The sequence below is a fragment of the Danio rerio genome, chromosome 18, assembly GCF_049306965.1.
Source record: "Danio rerio strain Tuebingen ecotype United States chromosome 18, GRCz12tu, whole genome shotgun sequence".
NCBI classification, from domain to species: Eukaryota; Metazoa; Chordata; class Actinopteri; order Cypriniformes; family Danionidae; genus Danio; species Danio rerio.
The window spans coordinates 53,125,001-53,139,565 of NC_133193.1; the positions used below are offsets into that span (position 1 = coordinate 53,125,001).

Consider the following 14,565-nt stretch of genomic DNA (forward strand, 5'->3'; position numbering starts at 1 on the left):
GTGCTGCTGTTTTCTCCTCAAGGTGTTTACATGCCACGCTTGAGCATCTCCACCGTATCCTGAGTTTTTCTTAAGACTTTCTTTGTTTGGCTGTTGGTTCAGCACACACAGACTGAGACTTTACAATCTACAAACTGCTGAGTTGTTGTGAACTCACAGCAAGAAGGTCGCTGGTTCTTGTTATTGTGTGTTGGTGTTGGTTACACACACAGACTGAGAGATGTGTAACACTGATCTGCTGCTTGAGGAAACACACTGTTCCTGATGCTGATAAACTGATAAGAGTCATTTTCTGTTACAATATACACAGCTCTGCTTTCTCATTCATTCATTCATTCTTTCTTTCTTTCTTTCTTTCTTTCTTTCTCTTTCATTCATTCTCTTTTATTCGTTCATTTCATTATTCTCTCATTCTTTCTTTCTCTTCCATTCATTCATTCATTCATTCTCTTTTATTTGTTCATTCATTTATTAATTTCTTTATTCTCTCATTCATTCATTCTCTTTTTTTTCAGTCATTCATTCTCGTTCGTTTGTTCATTCGTTAATAAATTCATTCATTCTCTTTCATTTGTTCATTCATTAATTCATTCATTCCCTTATTCTCACTCATTCTTTTTCATTTATTCAATCTCTTTTGTTTGATCAATAATTAAATCATTCATTCTCATTTCATTCATTTATTCATGCATTCATTCTCTTTTTCATTCATTCTCTTATTTATTCGTTCAGTTAATCTCTCATTCACTCATTCATGCTCTCATTCTCTTTCCTTCATTAATTTATTCCTAATCTCATTCATTCTCTCATTCACTAACTCAGTCATTCATTCATTCTTTTATTTCTTCATTCAATTAATCTCTCATTCATGCTCATCCTCTTTCTTTCATTCATTCATTATCTCATTTATTTAATCAGTGTCTCATTCATTCTCTCATTTACTCACTCATTTATTCATTCATTCTCATTTACTCATTCTCTCATTTATTCATTTAATTAATCTCTCATTCACTCATTCATCCTATTTATTTCATTCTCTTATTTATTTATTCAATTAATTTCTCAGTCATTCATTCATTCATTCTCATTTATTCATGCATTTTCAATAATTCTATCAATCTCTCATTAATTTGTTTATTTATTCAATTTATCTCTCATTCACTCATTCATTCTCATTCTGTTTCTTCCATTTATTCATTATCTCATTCATTCAATCATTATCTCTCTTATTCACTCAGCTCTCATTCGTTTACTCACTCAGTCATTCATTCTCTCATTTACTCATTCACGCATTCATTCTTTCATTTATTCGTTTAATTAATCTATTATTCACTCATTCATTCTCGTTCTCTTTCTGTAAGTCATTCATTCATTGCCTCAATTATTCATTCTCAAATTCATTCATTCATTCTGTCCTTCACTTGTTCAATCATTTATGGCCCCGTTCATTTGTTAGCTCATACGTTCATTCATTCCTTCTTTTATTCATTCATTCTTTCATTCAGGGTTTTTTTATGATTAAAGTATTAATTTTATTTGATTGCTGGTGTACAGGGTGTATAAAGTTGAAAATGTCAAACCAAAACTATATTTTATAATGATTTAAATGAGCAAATAATAAAGTCAAAATGCCACAACATTTTATACACATGAATAATTTAAATCGTAATTCTCTCACTAGATGTTGCAGGAAACACTGCATTGAGATGTAAATGTGTGCTGGGTTTGTTCAGCAAGTGAACCTGAGCTCTGAGTCTGGGTTTCTGGACTGTAATGTTCTCTTGGTCTGTGCTTTCATGTCTGACAGAATGTTTGTCTGCTGATTAAGGAAGCACAGAAGCACAGGAAAGCTGTTTGTGTAAATGTTGGGTCTGGAGAACAATATAACAGCACATTCCTGCTGCTCGTTTTCTTCAGGAACAGGAAGAAGTGAAGGTACAAACCCTCAGAAGACTGACTTTAACCCCAAATTTTCCCACAGCATGTTATATAACGCACAACACTTGTACTTTCAGAACAATGTCACAGGAACTGAACCCAACTGAACACCAGCCCGAAATGTACTTTTTCTTTATGAGTTCATATAGTGCAGGGTCATAAATTAACTTGGGCATGCCTATTATTCTTATATTTGTTTTTTTATATTTTCTATACTGTATATAAACACTCATTGGCCACTTTATTAGGTACACCTTCCTAGTAACAGGTTGGACCCTCTTTCTTCACCGTGTGTGAGAGCTTAATAATTCTGAAAATTACTAATATTTTTGACAATTAGTATTTTATTTCTGGTAGTTTTCATTAATTGTATTATTTAATCATTTGTTTTCTTTGTTTTATCATTCATTCAATCATTTATTTATTTATTTATTTATTTACCTCCTATTGGTTAACAAAACTGTTTTTTCACCTGTTGTTTTAGTCTTCTTTTACTTTAGTAGCTTTGGACTATATTAAATGTGCATTTGGATGCTGAAATGATATATTGTGCAGCTCTAGATGGCAATATATCGATAACCTCATGTGTTTGGTTAATCTCCAGTCTTCAGGCCTCCTCTATATGGCCTTATCAGTGTCAGCAGATGAGACTTAGGAGTTATCCAGCTCTTTTACTTGACAGCAGTGCATTTCTCACACGTATGAAGCAGATGCTGCTTATATTTGTTCGCTTATGATGAAAACTAAGGACAATTTTTGAGCTTTTTTCTCATGGAGAGAGTCCAGGACGATCCATCGGGTGATCAGGGAAGTGTAGAAATCCCTCACAGTCTTTTGTGGATGCTTTTTAACAGGTACTTAGCTCTTTATAATCATCTAAACTTTATTGAATAGCTGTGAGGTTTCGGTAAAGATAATATACAGCTCAGTGTTAAAGGAAGAGCTCACTTTATTATTTCTGTTGAACACAGAAGATACACTGTAAACTATAGCTGCTAATGAACAGTTTCTTATGAGGTTTTCGGTTTATATGCTGTTGTGAATTGCATTTTGGGAGGTTGATTCAAAGTTTAACAAAGGGATTTTAGTAGTTTGAAATATTATAGGAAATGGTATCTATAGAAATAAGACTGTAAAATAAGAGAAAATGTGCTGCAGTTTTTCTGTAGTGTATTATACAACAGTCACCAACACACACAATATACTGTAGCGCTGCAAAATAATCATTAAAGTCACTTTTTACAACCATTTAAGAGCAACTGCATCAACAACAAATCACATGATAATAAGCCGAACATAAATGAAAGACTTTTAGCAAATGATCATTTTAAGACCAGGCATGATCAGACGGTCTATACCAGATGTCGAATTAAATAAATATATCGAATTATTAAATAGCGAAGAATCACCTAAATGTAAGTTCTGCCAGACTGCTCTCACCATCCAACATGTTTTGTTGAAAGTTTAAATTCCATTAGGTAAAATTTTAATAACGAGAGTATTTGATGGACATTTTTATAAACGCACCACCAGGAAGAGTTTTACATTTTTATCAAAAATAGAGCTGAAAATCATATATAACTTTTAATACATTTTTGTGGAAATTTTATCTATTTATATTTTATATACAGGGCTCAACAATAAGGACTGCCCGATGGCCCGGGGCTAGTGTGAGAGACGCTTGGGACAGTAGACGGGATCATTACTGGCCCGATGGGGGCCACTTTTTGTTAAATAATTTCGAACAGAAATAAAATACTTACTCATCTTCCATACTGCTTTTTGTGTTGTTAACACATAATTTTGCTCATTTTTTATATATATATAAAAAAACTAAACCATTGGCCCGATCAGACCAATAAAAAAAATCCTTAGCGTTGAACCCTGATATATTTGTCTAAGTAACCTTATTAGTGTAAAACGAATTTGTTTTTATCATGGAATATTTTAATGTATATCCATTTGGCCACAAAATAGCCATTAGTTGCTGATGTGGCAATAAATATTCATTCATTCATTCATTCATTCATTCATTTTCTTGTCGGCTTAGTCCCTTTATTAATCCGGGGTCGCCACAGCTGAATGAACCGCCAACTTATCCAGCAAGGTTTTTACGCAGCGGATGCCCTTCCAACCGCAACCCATCTCTGCGAAACATCCACACACACTCATACACTACGGACAACTTAGCCTACTCAATTCACCTGTACAGCATGTCTTAGGACTGTGGGGGAAACTGGAGCACCCGGAGGAAACCCACGCGAACGCAGGGAGAACATGCAAACTCCACACAGAAACACCAACTGAGCCGAGGCTCAAACCAGCGACCCAGCGACCTTCTTGCTGTGAGGCGACAGCACTACCTACTGCGCCACTGCATCGCCCGGCAATAAATATTTAATACATAAATCAATAAACAACTTTTTAAGGTTAATAAGTGGTTGGAAGAAAGATTAAGATCTTATAATGCAATGCAAGAGCAGGAATAAACCAGGAAAAATAAAAACATCAGTCACAAAATACGGAAAACTGCTAGTTTAGGGATATTTTTACAGTGTCCGCTGTTGATTTCAGTGTTTTTGTTCCAGGGATCTTCAGAATCTTGTTTTTATTTAGTGTTTGATCACTTGAGTGTGAGTAAATGGGGAGAATTTCTATTTTTATGTGAACTGCAAGTTAGTAAATGAAAACTAAGACACAAATTACTGGTTAAAAACCTTTACGAGGCGAGCAGGGTTTCCCTTTCACTCAAGCTAGAGGACTTGCATTAAACAAGACTTTAATTTCATTAAGCAGCATCTAACATCAGGGGGTGATATTTGCGCATTCACTCCGCTCAACGGCAGTGAAAATCTATTGTGCTTGAATGCAGAAGAAAAACTCTGATAAATGCGAACGAAAAGCGTCCTGGTGTGTATGAGACTTTAAAGTAAATCTATTAAATATTATTAAATATATCTAAATAGAACTGTTCACAAAACAAAATCTGAACTGACTCCGACAAGACAATTAATGAAACAAACTAAAAACTACACGCATTAAAACTGTTGCTGGTTCTGTAAAACTCTTAATCATGACCGTAGCTTTGTTTGAGGAACAGATTAAAGTTTTTAAATATCGTAAAAACTCATCTAAATCTAACAAAACCATCAATGAAACAAACTAAATGGGAAATTGCAGCATATTAAAAAAACAGTATTGAAATCACAACTCAATTTTCATATGCAGAACTAATAATAACCTTAATGAACTGTCTCTTTAACTTGACAGCCTTTTGCTTCCGATTTGCTTTTTGCTCCGATTAAAGTTTGATTGTCGTAAGTTTAGATGATCTGTATGTCCTCTGACCTGCGTGAGTGCGTGCGTGCGTGCGTGTGTGTGTGTGTGTGTGTGTGTGTGTGTGTGTGTGTTTAATTTCTGAAGTAGTCAAGCTCAGCATTGGCATGTTTGCAGAGCAGAGAAATGTTGTCTTTCTGGGATTGGCTCATATGGACTTGGCCCTGAGCTATTTTCAGTATTCCCAACCTCACTTCATGTGTGTATTTTCATAATTACCCCGAGTTTAGGGTGTTCAAAAACTACATTTTTCAGTTTCAGGCACCCTTAGACTCTTTAAAATGCAAAATGACATCTTAGCCCGCCTCAAGTGCATTCAGTTTATTACTTGCTCTAATTAGTTAAAATATTTATATACCTGTCACTGAGCTTGCCCAATTTAAAGTACAGTAGCTATGTTTCAAAATGTACTCTAAATGACTCTAAATTTACAGTAGCTATGTTTCATCCGCCAGTTTTTATGTACATTATGGAATATCACTTTTAAAAATACTTAGTGGAAATGTATGCACACAAATGACTAGGATAAAGCTTTTGCCTGATATGAACATTTGCATAAACTGTGACTGAAACACATTGACTGAATAAATTCCAGCATGTGCATCAAAAAAGTGATGTGATTCAGTCTGAACAGATGATGTGATGATAAATATGTGCAGTGGTGTGCATTAATGGACAAATCAGCATTTTGAGCACATTGTAAAACATCTGACATGTTGTTAAAAGCCTCAGCCAAAGCAAATCATCACAGCTATTATGGGAAACTTGTAAAAGTGGGAGTTTTGCATGATGATGAAAGTGCTTAAAGATTTGGAAACGCTTATAGGCGAGTAAATGATGACATAATTGACATTTTTAAGTGAACTATCCCTTTAAAATGTAAGTTCTGTCATCATTTACTCGCCTATAAGTGTTTCCAAACCTTTGAGTTTCTTTCTTCTGTTAAACAAAATTCTGAAGAATGCTGAGAACCGGTAACCATTGACTTCCATAGTATTTGTCTTTCCTACTATGAAAGTCAATGGGTACCAGTTTTCAGCATTTTTCAAAAGATCTTCTTTTATGTTAAATGTTTTTTAGTTGTTATTGTATATCTTGTAGCGCTTTGACTTTAAGAAATCATCCACTGTACATACTTGAAACCGGTAACCATCGACTTCTATACTATTTTTTTGGTCCTACTTTGCAAGTCAATGGTTACCGGTTTTCAGCATTTTTCAAAACATCTTATTTTATGTTCAACAGAAGAAATAAACTCATAAAGCTGTAGTAAATAATCTGTAAATAAAACTATTTGAGTGAACTATCCCTCTTAAGTGAAAAAGCTATGCACCTAAAAATGCATTTCCTTTGGAGGATAAGACCTTTTGTAACTAAATATATATAAAACACCAAGATATGTTGGTGTTTAGGTAAAAAGCAGACGCCTATCTGAAATTTCTGATGCATTAAATGAGCTAAGAAAACACTTGAGGTGTTCAGCATCTACACGTATGAAACCGGTAGCCATTGACTTTGATACTATTAGTTTAGCTTACTATGGAAGTCAATGGTTACCGGATGGAGGGTAGTAAAGATCCTTTGTAACCAAATGAATGTAAAACACCAAGATATTTTGGTCTTGAGGTAAAAAGCAGGTGCCTATCTGAAACTCCTGAAGCGTTACTAAGAAAACACTGGAGGCATTTGCCATTGGAACCGGTAACCATTGACTTCCATACTATTTGTTTGTCCTACTATGGAAGTCAATGGTTGCCAGTTTTCAGCATTCTTCAAAATATCTCCTTTTGTTTTCAACAGAAGGAAGAAACTCTTAAAGCTTTGTGGGAGAGTAAATAATGAGCAAATAGACAATTTCTGGGTGAACTATCTTTTTAAGGTGACACAAGTGTGAGCTGTGCCCCTGAAAATGGCTGTAAGTAAAGATCGTGTGGTACTGAATCTATATAAAACACCAGGATATTTTGGGTCTTGAGGTAAAAAGCAGGTGCCTACAGTATCTGAAATTCCTGAGGCATTAAAGTTACTAAGAAAGCATTGGAGGCGTTCGGCATCCACACGCTTGCGTCACTGCTTACGTAAGCCGGCCTGTCATTTTCTCTCACCTGTAGAGGCCATGAAAGACTCTTCTGTTCGGCTCCGTCTGCTTTTCTGCCCTTCGTTTTTTGTGGCCCCTGTACAAACGCAGCCTATGAAGGGCTCTCAGTGCACATCGGCCCCTCACACAGGCCCTCATTATTCCCACCTACAACCTGACGTCCGCGGCTCATTTTAGAAGCACTTTTTCCAGCCATTTTTTTTTATCCAGCGTTTATTTCAGGCTGACCTTTTAAGGCTCGTGCTGTAATAATTAAAGGCTGATGCTGGTGTTTGGATTGAGAGAAGCCGTCTGTGTATTAAGATGCTGATGCAGTGTACGCTTTTAGCTTCATGAACTTTATTAAAGGGGAGCTGTTATGCATCCTTTTTATTAGATGTAAAAAAAGTCTCTGATTACCCCCAGAGTCTGGATGTGAAGTTTCAAGCAAATAATCCTTTCAGGCTTTGATCCTAGTTGTGGTGTTTTGGTGACTGCCGCTTTAAATTCAAATGAGGTTGAGCTCTTTTCAGAAAAGGGCGGAGCTACAACTGCCTGTAAATCAGCATAGTAGCAGATTCACAACAGGACTGACATGATCTGTGAGAGTGTGTGCGTGTGCGTGTGCGCGTGCGCGTGTGCGTGCAGCTTTATGCTTCTGTCAGTCTATGGAGAGTCTAAGCCAATCTCTGCCTAATGTAAGTGAATTTGACGTGTGAGTGAAGCGAGAGTCGGTCAGACGACGCACGGATAAAGAGGGAGTCGGTCGTACGACGCACTGATGAAGAGGGAGTCGGTCGTACGACGCGCGGATGAAGAGGGAGTCGGTCGTACGACGCGCGGATGAAGAGGGAGTCGGTCGTACGAAGCGCGGATGAAGAGGGAGTCGGTCGTACGACGCGCGGATGAAGAGGGAGTCGGTCGTACGACGCGCGGATGAAGAGGGAGTCGGTCGTACGACGCGCGGATGAAGAGGGAGTCGGTCGTACGACGCGCGGATGAAGAGGGAGTCGGTCGTACGACGCGCGGATGAAGAGGGGGTCGGGTGACACGCGGATGAAGAGGGAGTCGGTCGTACGAAGCGCGGATGAAGAGGGAGTCGGTCGTACGACGCGCGGATGAAGAGGGAGTCGGTCGTACGACGCGCGGATGAAGAGGGAGTCGGTCGTACGACGCGCGGATGAAGAGGGAGTCGGTCGTACGACGCGCGGATGAAGAGGGGGTCGGGTGACACGCGGATGAAGAGGGGGTCGGTCGGACGACGCGCGGATGAAGAGGGGGTCGGTCGTACGACGCACGGATGAAGAGGGGGTCGGTCGTACGACGCGCGGATGAAGAGGGGGTCGGTCGTACGACGCGCGGATGAAGAGGGGGTCGGTCGTACGACGCGCGGATGAAGAGGGGGTCGGTCGGACGACGCGCGGATGAAGAGGGGGTCGGTCGGACGACGCGCGGATGAAGAGGGGGTCGGTCGGACGACGCGCGGATGAAGAGGGGGTCGGTCGGACGACGCGCGGATGAAGAGGGGGTCGGTCGTACGACGCGCGGATGAAGAGGGGGTCGGTCGTACGACGCGCGGATGAAGAGGGGGTCGGTCGTACGACGCGCGGATGAAGAGGGGGTCGGTCGTACGACGCGCGGATGAAGAGGGGGTCGGTCGTACGACGCGCGGATGAAGAGGGGGTCGGTCGGACGACGCGCGGATGAAGAGGGGGTCGGTCGGACGACGCGCGGATGAAGAGGGGGTCGGTCGGACGACGCGCGGATGAAGAGGGGGTCGGTCGTACGACGCGCGGATGAAGAGGGAGTAGGTCGTACGACGCGCGGATGAAGAGGGAGTAGGTCGTACGACGCGCGGATGAAGAGGGGGTCGGGTGACGGGCGGATGAAGAGGGGGTCGGTCGTACGACGCGCGGATGAAGAGGGAGTCGGTAGTACGACGCGCGGATGAAGAGGGGGTCGGGTGACACGCGGATGAAGAGGGGGTCGGTCGGACGACGCGCGGATGAAGAGGGGGTCGGACGTCACGCGGATGAAGAGGGGGTCGGTCGGACGACGCGCGGATGAAGAGGGGGTCGGTCGGACGACGCGCGGATGAAGAGGGGGTCGGTCGGACGACGCGCGGATGAAGAGGGGGTCGGTCGGACGACGCGCGGATGAAGAGGGGGTCGGTCGTACGACGCGCGGATGAAAAGGGGTCGGGTTACGCGCGGATGAAGAGGGGGTCGGTCGGACGACGCGCGGATGAAGAGGGAGTTGGTCGTACGACGCGCGGATGAAGAGGGGGTCGGTCGTACGACGCGCGGATGAAGAGGGGGTCGGTCAGACGACGCGCGGATGAAGAGGGGGTCGGTCGGACGACGCGCGGATGAAGAGGGGGTCGGTCAGACGACGCGCGGATGAAGAGGGGGTCGGTCGTACGACGCGCGGATGAAGAGGGAGTCGGTCGTACGACGCGCGGATGAAGAGGGGGTCGGTCGGACGACGCGCGGATGAAGAGGGGGTCGGTCGGACGACGCGCGGATGAAGAGGGGGTCGGTCGGACGACGCGCGGATGAAGAGGGGGTCGGTCGGACGACGCGCGGATGAAGAGGGGGTCGGTCGTACGACGCGCGGATAAAAAGGGGTCGGGTCACGCGCGGATGAAGAGGGAGTCGGGACGACGCGCGGATGAAGAGGGGGTCGGTCGGACGACGCGCGGATGAAGAGGGGGTCGGTCGTACGACGCGCGGATGAAAAGGGGTCGGGTTACGCGCGGATGAAGAGGGGGTCGGTCGGACGACGCGCGGATGAAGAGGGAGTCGGTCGTACGACGCGCGGATGAAGAGGGGGTCGGTCGTACGACGCGCGGATGAAGAGGGGGTCGGTCAGACGACGCGCGGATGAAGAGGGGGTCGGTCGGACGACGCGCGGATGAAGAGGGGGTCGGTCAGACGACGCGCGGATGAAGAGGGGGTCGGTCGTACGACGCGCGGATGAAGAGGGAGTCGGTCGTACGACGCGCGGATGAAGAGGGGGTCGGTCGGACGACGCGCGGATGAAGAGGGGGTCGGTCGGACGACGCGCGGATGAAGAGGGGGTCGGTCGGACGACGCGCGGATGAAGAGGGGGTCGGTCGTACGACGCGCGGATAAAAAGGGGTCGGGTCACGCGCGGATGAAGAGGGAGTCGGGACGACGCGCGGATGAAGAGGGGGTCGGTCGTACGACGCGCGGATGAAAAGGGGTCGGGTCACGCGCGGATGAAGAGGGGGTCGGGACGACGCGCGGATGAAGAGGGGGTCGGTCGTACGACGCGCGGATGAAGAGGGGTCGGGTGACGCGCTGATGAAGAGGGGGTTGGGACGACGCGCGGATGAAGAGGGGGTCGGTCGTACGACGCGCGGATGAAGAGGGGTCGGGTGACGCGCTGATGAAGAGGGGGTCGGGACGACGCGCGGATGAAGAGGGGGTCGGTCGTACGACGCGCGGATGAAAAGGGGTCGGGTGACGCGCGGATGAAGAGGGGGTCGGGACGACGCGCGTATGAAGAGGGGGTGGGTCGGTTGGAAGACGCGCGTATGAAGAGGGGGTGGGTCGGTTGGAAGACGCGCGTATGAAGAGGGGGTGGGTCGGTCGGTTGGAAGACGCGCGTATGAAGAGGGGGTGGGTTGGTTGGACGACGCGCGGATGAAGAGGGGGTCGGTCGGTCGGACAGACGACGTGCGGATGAAGAGGGGGTCGGTCGTGCGGAGGAAAAGCCTCCTTTCCACTGCACATGACATTTAGACACGACTGTCGGAATACGCCCCCTTGTGGCAGTCGAACAGAATTTTCAGTACTGTCTTGCACCATGGGAGAGAAGCTGTTCTCACAGTGTCCAAAATAAAGGAGTGCAAAAGCAAGAGCCTTTATTCTCTGTGTGTTTACCATGATTTAATGAATGAATGAATGAATACTAGAAACTCAAAAGACCACTTAAAATATTGGAGGGAATGTGAAGACAACATAAAACCGTATATTTTTATTTCTTTATTACTTACATTTATTAATATAATTTTTTTGTTTTTTAATATAGACTTTTTGTTATTCCAAAAATAACCAAATAAATTCCTATTTCTCATCTCGCGCGCATGGACCTGATGGACAACACTAGAATAGTGTTCAAATATTTCAACAGATCCGAAGCTCGATTTGGATCTGAATTTTCCGCATGTGGAGATGATCGGAACTCCTCGCAGATGAAGGGAGTCGGCCGCGCGAAGAAAGGGAGTAAACTCAAAATATTCACGGACATATCTACGAGTGAATAGCGTGATTTATTCATGTGTGCTGCGTCTAGTCTGAACACAGCATAATGGCTAATGGACGGCTACTTCTGTCTTTACACAGTCCACTAGATGGTGCTGTTGAGTTGTTTTCTGGTGACTTCAGCGTGCAGCAAGTTAGTAAAATAAAGACGGTGGAATCTTCACTATAGTTAAAAAGAGAAATGTTTGTGTTAAGTTTAAAAAGATGTTTCCAAAGTTTTCCTTTGGCCATAATTTAGAAAAGCATAGCAAATTCTAACATATTTACAATCATAATAATATCGTCGGGACAGGAGCATCGCAATATCGTATCATGGGAATACATGCAATATATTGTCTTTCATTTTGTCTCAATCCATTGATTCTTAAGCACATGAAATTTACACACGGGTGTAAACATGAATAGTGATTTAATTACTGTGCCAAGTTACTTTAATTACTCCCAGCACTGCTTCCAAGTATATACAGCATTTATTATAAGTAATTGTCAAACTAATTACCCAAATATGAAAAGTAATCCCCCAGTTACTTTACATTTTTCCCAGTGGAGAAGTAATTTAATTATAGTACCAAGTTACTTTAGCTATAGTTACACCCAGCGCTGCTTCTTGTATATACTCTATGTATGTAGTGTGTGAGTGAGTCTGCATGTTTATTTCTATTTCATGTGCTAGCAGAAAAGCGTAAGAGGGCCTGTGTGTGGAGCCTGCGAGTCTCTGCCATGTGTTTGTCAGTCTTGGCATGCTGTTAGACTAAAATACAGGTCCCGCAGCCCTTCTAGCTTTCCAGAGTCAGGTCTGAACATGCCTTCAAGCCCTGCAGGAAAATTCCAGCCTGATGTTCCTCTGTAAACTACATCGTCATAACGGGAATTACTGCTCGATATCGGCGTCCAGAAAACCATGCGGTGAAGAACCTGTTCAGTAAACGCTTCATGATTGACACATGCAGCGGTTACATCACAGTCCTGCTGTCTACTCAATAGGAAAAGTATTTTAAGCTGCTTCAATGATCATTTTCATGCATTTGTAGGATTATTTTTTCTGTTTTAAATTGCTTATACTTTTCCTTGTGATGGATTGCAGATGGAAGGGCATCCGTTGTGTAAAACATATGCTGGAATAGTTGGCGGTTCATTCCGATGTGGTGACCCCTGATGAATAAAGAGACTAAGCCGAAGAAAAAATTTATGAATGAAATTACTTACACTGTTAAAATGCATTTATTTACTATTTGATTGTTAAGAAACAATATTAAAACAAATAAATAAATGTATAAATAATATACTATAATTTATATAATAGATTTTAGATAGTACTTTACAATAAAGTGTCATTAGAATTCGTTAATGAAATAACGATCTCAAAATGAGCCATACAGTAATTATTTTTACAGTGTTTATTTCTTTTTTTTAATGTTGAATATTGGAAATACATCTCTACATGGTTATTTTAGATTTGCTCGGGTCTTTTGTTGTTTACAGATACAAATTTTGATTAAAATAATGATTTAGAAAATGCTAAAATAAACTAATAATAAAGCATATAAGTTCATATTTTTTTATTAATTGTATATTTTAAATTTTTTATTAATTGTAATATTTTTTGTCCATTTAATAGTTCAATTCAAAAACAAACAAACTTTATTTATTAAACTAAATGGCCTACACAGACATCTATATTTATATTTTCATAACTTTTTAAAGGCATCATGTTTAAAGTTTGTATAACCATATATTTTTGGTTTACAATAGTATTTAAAATGAGTAAATGTATATATAAGCCATTGATTTTAGCAATGTGTTGCTGAAATGTAAATTATGTTTATTTGCAAATATTACAACACTTTATTTAATACATTTTAATAAACATTAATATATATTTTTTGTGCAATAAATAGTAAATTGCAAAAAAAACACGTTTTTTTTTCATCACAAATATTTTGCCTTGGACATTTTTTTAGCTCAGGTCTTTGTGATTATATTATGTTTTAGAAAATATTAAAATCAACTTTATAAAACACTTAAGTTTACTTTAAATGCTTCAGAAGTAATACATGTAAACGAGTTTGAGTTGTTTTACTGCAACTTTTAACAGCTGATAAATGTGTTGCTGAAATGTAAATACATGAGTATATTAGCAAACACCCCCAAAACTACATTTTTATGAATTTTAATGTTTTTGTGCATTAAACAGTACAATTGAAAAAAAAACATTATTTATCAAAGTAAATGGTCTACACACACATGTATTTGTATAATTTCATAACTTTTTAAAAGCATCATGTTTAAAGTATGTACATCCCTATATTTTTGGATTTGAATAGTATTTAAAATGAGTAAAAATATATTAAAAAAAAGTTTATTTTTGACATTATTTAATTTGTTAATTATGTTTAATTGCATGAAATACAAAACAACTTTTTGCACATTTTACTAACATACATAATAGTATTAAATAACATTTAAATTAAACACAAAATAACATTTTTATTGTGCATTAAATAGTTAAACATGAGTCACAGACTTTTTTACATCACAAATATTGCACCTTTAATGGACATATTTTTAGCTCAGGTCTTTTATTGTTTACAGATGCAAATTGTTTTATAATTGTGCTTTGGAAGATATTAAAATAATCTTTATTAATAAAGCACCTAAGTTCATCTTAATTACTTTAAAAGTAATAAATGTAATGTAGTTTAAATTGTTTTACTGCAACTATAAACAACAACTAAAGGTGTTAAAATGTATGTTTTAAATAATAATATATAGCAAATATTAGCCAAAGTATATCGAGTATATTTGCACAAACTACTAACTACATTTATAAACTATAAACTACATTTTTATTAATCAATTAATTTTTATTGTACATTAAATAGATAAATTGTCAAACATAATAATAATAATAAAATAATAATAATA

At 40.7% G+C, this 14,565-nt stretch overlaps 1 protein-coding gene across 6 annotated transcripts in view; it reads left to right on the forward strand.

The window, feature by feature from the left end:
* The window catches only part of mob2b (MOB kinase activator 2b), a 68,989-nt gene that overhangs the window by 30,915 nt on the left and 23,509 nt on the right, over positions 1-14,565 (forward strand). For 2 of the 6 annotated variants that reach the window (XR_012393808.1, XM_005173694.6), the window contains exon 1: positions 2,616-2,792. The exons of the other annotated variants lie outside the window; for them this stretch is intronic. Coding sequence is in view for 1 of the 2 variants with exons in the window: in XM_005173694.6 (XP_005173751.1) it covers positions 2,710-2,792 (83 nt within the window). In the remaining variant the exon portion in view is untranslated. Of the gene's footprint in view, positions 1-2,615; positions 2,793-14,565 lie in introns of those variants that run through there. 6 annotated transcript variants of the gene reach the window in all.